The following is a 7,638-nucleotide window of genomic DNA, read 5'->3' as shown; positions in this document are numbered from 1 at the left end:
TGTGTTTTGAGCTTCCACAAACAAACTATGTTCAATCATCTAAAAATGTATGAAGTTGCCTTTAAACTGAGTAAGAACAAGGTAGCTACATGGCCTCCAAATCTGAAAGAGATCTAGGGGAACTATTTTTAGATTATCTTTTTATCTTCGACATGCGTGACTTTAATTGGAAAGTATGCTGATAGTTTTATTTTGAGTGAACGATACGCTGGTCTTGTCTTCTTTACAGGAAGTTACAAAAAAATGACTCATTATTATAAAGACATTTCAGTTGATTAAAAAATGACAAACTTCATTTATTTTTTCAGAAGTCATGAGTCACTTTGAAAGGAGGACTTATGCTTTCAACCCCTCCAAAACACACACACACACACACACACACACACACACACACACACACACACACACACACACACACACACACACACACACACACACACACACACACACACACACACACACACACACACACACACACACACACATCTCAGTAGTGAGTCGTACGCTGGAATGCGTGCTGTAGTCAAAGCACTACATTGCACAGAGAGAGCAAGAGGGGAGAGAGAAAGGGGGCAGAGTCTTTGGGCTGAAGCTGATCCACACACACACTTTCCGAGCCACGCACTCCCGTTCTCAGTCAGCAACACTCGGGTGTGCGCAGGACGATATGCCACAGTCGCAGCAAAGTATCTGGACCATGCTCACTCTGGACTAACAGCGGGGGGATATTTGGGAAGAAAGGATCTTATCTTATCTGTTGGCGGTGTCACTCCGGGAGCAGTTTGGAGAGTTTGGGGTGAGTGTCCAGACTTCACTCCTCCTGTATCTGGCTCTTTAAAAGCTGTGCTGAGAAACTCCTGCGTTTTTGGCTGTAATTTAAAAAAAAAAGCTGTCTCCGAGACGGGAGCTGGTTGCAGTAAAAGCTTCACGTCGGGAATGCGAAACACCACTTTGATGTTATTTTGGATCTTGTCGGTGTGCAGCGTGTGCCGCCAATAAAAGGGGTGTGTGCTCTTTGAAAACAAAACAAAAATAGAGCTCCTGCTGTGGGGAGAATGTACGAGAAATGCTTTGTAGAGGCAGGTGTAGCCGATTGATTGATACGTGTTGGAAAAGTTTTGAGCCTAGTCACTCTCTCTTTAAAACTCTGCCTCCGTGCCCTTCTCTCTTTGCCGGTAAGATGCCAGTGAAGTTGTATTTTGGGAAGCTAAAGTCAGAAGTCATTCGCACATTCTTGGCATCGGTGTCAGCTTCTATTTCAGAAGTTCAGGGTGTGAATGTGTGATATGAGCAGCCACGCCGTTACTCCGAGGAATTCTGTTTATGTTTCTGAGGTGGGTGGATGGTCAGCTGCAGCTCAGAGGGGATGTTGGTAAACCCTTCAATCCTGGACGCTGTTTTCATTGAGACATCCTCTCTCTTCTGCCATGACCTCCGCTTCCCTCCCTCTCTGAGCCGGGTCTAATCTCTTGCATAACCACAGTTTAATCTTTGTCCTTCTTAAGGATCTGGTGGGTTAAAAAAGCCTGTGTGCCCTCTCACCACTTACTCAGTTAAACGGATTAACAGAGTACGGAGCCTCCTTCCCGCCACCCTCCTCCTCCTCCAGCTCAGACCAGGGGTGCAGATTAGGGTTTTTACGCACTGGTCCAAAGTGGATCTGAGGCTTTGGCGGGGGGCTGCGGGGCTCGCAGAGTGAAAGGCTGGTGATGCATGTGGAATGACATTCCAGACGCCCCGGCCTTGTTGTGTAACGGGAGGGGAATGCAAGGCCGCTGAGGCAGGGGAGACGTGAGTCAGTCCACTGAGACAGAGCTTCAGGGTGTCATTTTAAAATGAGATGCTGGCAGCCTGTCTGAAACCAACTCATGCACGTTGTCGGATACTGATACAGCACATATACAAAGGATAGTGATAGGGCTCAGCAATATGGAGAAACATCGAATATCCCAATGTATTTACACAACTACCTTGACGTAATTTACCTTATCATTACGGTTTTATTATTTGCCTTTACCAACTCAGCCATTAAGTCCACATTACTCACTATCTCATTGTTTAATACGTTACAATATTGATAACACATTACTGCAAGAGAGCACTTTACTATACTATCTGGCTACTAACTTGTTAAACAGCTTATATGAAATTATCTATGCAAATAGAAATGGGATACGACAATATAAGATTTAATTGTGATTAACTTGTGTAAGTTTATTTTTCAGTAAAAAGGGATTATCACTAACAACAATGATCGTGGCATGCTACCATTTAAGGAGATTTAAGCATATTTGGATTATTGGGATGATGTCGTGAACCAACCAAGACTTTAGGTCACGACGCTTGTGATATAACATTTTCATATTATACTGTGCTTGCAAAGGAAGTGTAATTGATAGAAAGTCAAGTTAATTGCGACACCAATTCAGGCTCTCAAAGAAGACATTCCTGCAAATATATTTTTCTAATGCAGACAGAAAAAAAATGATCATGTTGCCTTGTTGTATTTGAGTAACAGGTGCTAACCCACCCCATTGCATTATGGTCAAAACCACCCTTTAAAGGGAGAGTTTCATCACCATTATGGGAAAGTTTTCTGTGTTTCATATCATAAAGTCACAATTTGAATATGTTTCCCAGTCATGATTATCACTTGGATGTTTTAAATGTTATTTAAAAGTCAGACACTGATAATTAAGGAAACTCCAATTTGACTTTAAAGTGGCTTTTCGCTGCGGTACAAAAAGTAATTTGGAACATCATATAACATAGTTCATTTAAAATGTGTGGCTTGTTTCTTCTTTGATGAGGGATTTTAGGGTTTTACTCTCAAGATATGCTACAACGTTATGTATTTATGTACCTTATGTTGTCTGTTGTATTTGTGATTGAAGTGACAACAAAGTTAAGTATCGTAAAGGTTTTTCAAATACAAAAACCCGCAGTTAAAACAGCACATAAAACAGCATTTTTGTGTAGAGAGTGTGATAGCGATAATGTTTGCTCAGTGCTGTTCTCTGTTATAAATGAGTTACATACCTGTTCAGCCATCTGGCACATTTCCTATCTTTGGCTTATCTGGTTTTGTAAGTATGTCAGCCAGCACACACTCTAGTTCTCAGGGGAAAAACACACAAACTTCATATCAAACTTGTGAACCAGAATTCCTAAGCGCTGAATTATAAATAGCGAGAAAATTGTGCACACACACTTTGGCATCATAAGTAGAGCTAATGAAAATTCAATATTTGCTTTAGTTCAAAAAAGATCCCCATCCAACCAAGCATTTAGTAGAATAATCAAATGTTTATTTTTATATGAAATGTCTGATACCAATTCACCCACACAGCAGATCTACTTGATATTTGTTCAGCAGTGGAGTCTTTAATCTCCAAACAAGACACGTTTGTGTTAGAAAAGCCTCCCGCCCCCTCGCTCTCCACTTCCATAATCCCTTCTTTAATATCTCACGTTGCCACTGGCATTCACCTCCTTCAAAATGGAGGGTCGGATTACTAATGTCAGGAATGTAATGGAGGGACGTGATTGAACATGTCACTTTGGTGTTTGCATTTAGTGGCCTAACGTGTTTGGTGACGTGTAATGGGGTGCCATCACTCCTCGCTTCACCAAAGCAGAGCGGGCCAAGGGAGGCTCAACGGGATCCAAAGCTGGTACCGACTCCAAAGGTCTGTGAAAGCAGATCAAACGCTCTCCATCCTGTGAAGCCGCTGCCCAGCTGACAAATCATCTTCGCAGTTGCAAAAGAATTACAACGTTTGTCTTCTTATGAGAGAAAATACTGAGTAAGCTCTGCATGCTGAAGCTCTGTTTTGGCCCTGTGGTGGGATTCAGGCTTGTGTGTATGCCGGGGATGAGAGCAGAGTTAAAAAGCATTAAACTGAAGCTCAGGCAAAGCAAACAGCAGCCATCAGCATTAACCTCATAACTGCCCGTATGCACTGAGCTCTCTTTGTCCTGTCATTGAGTATAGTCTTTGATAGTTTATGCTTCTCAGCAGCAATTATCGTGTGGACTCTTCTGACAAGCTGTTGTTTAACAGGCATCGGAAAGTTGACAAATTAGTCAAGTAAAATTGCAGCCCTGGCAGAGAAACAACAGAAAGGCTGACAAAAGAGGAAAAAACCCAACAACCCAACAAAGGCTTCACTGTGAAGGGAGGCAGAAAGAGAAAAGCAGAGCAAGCTAAACACCACTTTTTAGAAAATAAAAGGGTCCGCAATAATAATTGTAGCTCTTTGTCAAAGTGGCAGGTGGAGTATCGGCATTTCTTTGCAGTTGGCTGGTGTTAATATACCAGTCCGACCACGCTGAACCCCCAACATGTAGCCACAAGCCCGGCCTCCACAGTATTTAGACCACGTTGCGCTTGAGGTCTGAACATGTCGGTGTGATTGATGAGAGCTGCCACCTTCACAACCTCCATGCAGGTTGCTACTACTACAAAGACTCAAAATAATTGATAAATAAAACTCAATATAAATTCATTATAACGTGGATGAAACACATTTCCAAGGCTTCAACCAACAACATGTGTTTAACAATTAATCAATTTGTTATTTTCTCAATTACTTGATAAGCTATTTGATGAAAATGAAAATGTTATTGAAGAGGCTATTGTTGCATTCCTTGTTCCATTGTATGTGTGATAATGCTGTAAAACACTTTAAATAAATTAAAATGTTTAAGCCTCCAGGCCACTTGCCTCAATGTTCATTTTAAAGATAAATGTCTCACTCGCTGCTGCTGACTCTAAAAAAAAAAAAAAAAAAACTTGACAGCTGTCTGTTCCTATTTGAGTCACTTGAGTTTATCTTTTAAAATGATCAGCAAACCACTGAATTGTGGGTCATATTCTGAACCAAAGATGGTTAATATAACAAACAAGGAAGTCATTGTGTGTGTGCATAGAGAAGGCTGCTGGACAAAGGCTGCGTTCTTCACCAAACCCACACGTTGGATCTCCTCTTGCTCAGAGTTTCCATGGCTGCTGCCCTTCTTTGAGACATTGTGGTATCCGCTGCTTTTAATACTCCCCGGCTTCCCTCTCCTTCATTAGAAGAGATTTGTACTGTAAAAACTGTTACGTCATGAGAGTGGACTTTTCCAGAGGTGGGTGTTTCCCTTCACGTGGGAGTGGTCTCGCTGAAAGGAGGAACTGTCCATTCAATGTGGCTCTGTTCAACATTTAATCCCGAAATCCCTGCTACACATTTAAAATGTCATGCAGAGACTCACCTATAGACGGTAAAGGATCTGTCTGTGCCTCTTTAGATTCAAACTCTGAAGAAACACACAGTGACTGAGTGTAAGTCATATTAAACTGCTCCGCTCTTAACTGACATTGACATCTTAATTCATGTTTTTCTAATCATCTTTTTCATTTATTTTTCCCTTCAGTTTTGGGAAGCGATCAGCAGGCAGCCTGCGACGTGGATGTGAGTGCATCGTCCTGGAACCCTCAGAGATGATTGTGGTGAGTCCCATTATTCACACTTTTAGCACACAAGTGTCAAAAACGCTTAATAGAACAGTCATTTTTATTTGTATCCAGGCTTTTCACACCCAAATGATAATTATCTATCATTTTATAAACCACATCCTAACACATTTTTGAAAGCTAAGTGTTCCTTGCTGCCTTTACAATGTCATGTGGAACTTTATATTCAAAGAAGTACATTGCATTAACCTGTCATCTAAAACCCTTATTCTGGCTTTAATGTAAACCAGCAGTTGTCTCTGATGTTATCACACTGAATAATTATTGATTGTGAATTCCTTCTTGTGTTAAGAACGAGCTGTACCCATGTGAATCATGGTAGATCCTGTGATGTTCTGTACAAAGTGCCTCCTATTGACATTTCATCGCAGCCTTAAAGCACAGCTGAATTTAACTGCCTTTGATGGAGACCAGCTCCAGCGCTGACCCAGTTTTATGGCGAATCAAATGTTGGCTCACAAGCTGTCTAAGAACAAATCATTCCCGTCTCAATCATCTGTTCAGCAGAACAGTCTGAGGCCGGCACATCACGACAGATGCAGCTCTGATGAGGAGTCGGTGCTAAAGGGCAGCAGCACGCTACAGACAAAATCATCTTTGTGCAAATTCAAAACAGCTGTTGTGCTGCGAGAAAACACGAAGTCAGATGGTGAAACAATTACAAAGGCAGGCTAAAAACTGTCAGGAGAGCAGCTTTAGAGAGTTGAATCTGAACTGGATCAGAGTTTTATTTCAAGACGTTTCCCTTTTTTCCTCAGAAAGCCTTCTTCAGTTATTTTAAATTACTTTTAATGCAGAATACTACTGGGTTTTTCCCTGTGAGAAGATCATGTCACTTAGTAGGAAGGATTTTCAAATCCCAGGGACACATAGAACTGACATTAAAGATAATTTTCCCCATCAATCCATTCTTTGCATATTGTCTCCCCCTTTCAACACTGTCACGTAAATAAGGCACTGGTTGCCTCAAAAAATCTGTAAAAAAAAGTTAGAAAATGTCCATCCCAATTTGCTAAAGCCTGTTTAGTTCAAATAACAATACATGTCACTTGTTAGACACTTTTATCCAAAGCGACTAACATACTCAATACTGTGGACAATCCCCACAGGAGCAATTTGGGGTGAAGTGTCCCAGGGACACAACGACATGCTGACTGCAGTGGGGTTTGAACCTGTGCTCCCCTGATCCGAACACCAACACACTAAACCACTGCGCCACAGCGTCCCCCAAACAACAGTAAAAACACCTAGAAATATTTTGTTTGAAATCACATAGGACAAATAAAAGCAGCCAATCTTCAGAACAAACAAGCTACATTCAGAAATATGATTATTGATAAAGTATAGCATATTGTTTTTCTTTTAATCAACTAAATGATTGAGCACCTAATTGTTATATCTCCAGTGAAATGTTTGTCCTTTCTAACCTTTATACTATTTCAAATCATCCTCTTCCACACTTACAAACTGAATGGTTGAGAATGATCCTCACAAATACACAGTATAAGCAGAATAAATATCATCTATTTGTGAACACTTTCAATTATCAGAACTTAAAGTGGACCTATCATGCTATATTTGAATAATATAGTGTAGGACCAATAAGATAATGTTATAATGGATAATAACCATAAGGCATATTTGTACTTTTTATTTTTCAAAATACCAAACAGATCATGCATTTGAGCCATTCCTCATTTCGCTCAATTTAACACTGTCTTTGCATGGGCTGATTCTGTGAGAACAGCACCATCTACAGGCCTGGCATATGTACTACAGCGTCTCCAGCTCTTTGGAACGGCAATGTCCGTGGCTGTCTCCTCCTGATTGGTGGAGTTGGAACAATAGCCGTAGCGCCACTTCTGTGACGTCCTAGAAGTGTTCAAATCTGGATCAGTCTGTATCAGATCCGTTGCAGCCCCTTTTTAAGAGATCTGGGTATGGAGGAAAATAGAGAGGGTTGTGTTTTCTGACACTCGGTGAGTTCCCTGGAACACCGGGGACACATATTCATGTATACAAGACGTACAAAAGTGCATTTTGCATGATAGGTCCCCTTTAAAATAAAAGGGATAGGGTTAGGGTAAGATATTGAGTAAGAAAATGTTGTTATGAAC

General features: G+C 41.0%; 1 protein-coding gene across 1 annotated transcript in view; it reads left to right on the top strand.

Moving 5' to 3' along the window:
- Positions 1-633: 633 nt before the first annotated feature.
- The window catches only part of rapgef2b (Rap guanine nucleotide exchange factor 2b), a 70,681-nt gene continuing 63,676 nt past the window's right edge, over positions 634-7,638 (top strand). Inside the window, exons 1-2 of the mRNA XM_010767121.1 lie at positions 634-796; positions 5,422-5,497. Of these exons, the coding sequence (XP_010765423.1) occupies positions 5,489-5,497 (9 nt within the window). The 5' untranslated portion in view covers positions 634-796; positions 5,422-5,488. The remainder of the gene's footprint in view (positions 797-5,421; positions 5,498-7,638) is intronic.

The sequence above is a fragment of the Notothenia coriiceps genome, unplaced genomic scaffold (genome assembly GCF_000735185.1).
Source record: "Notothenia coriiceps isolate Sejong01 unplaced genomic scaffold, NC01 NC01_scaffold00004070, whole genome shotgun sequence".
NCBI lineage: Eukaryota > Metazoa > Chordata > Actinopteri > Perciformes > Nototheniidae > Notothenia > Notothenia coriiceps.
The sequence above is the reverse complement of the archived record's forward strand: the minus strand, read 5'-3'. Positions and strand labels throughout refer to the sequence as shown.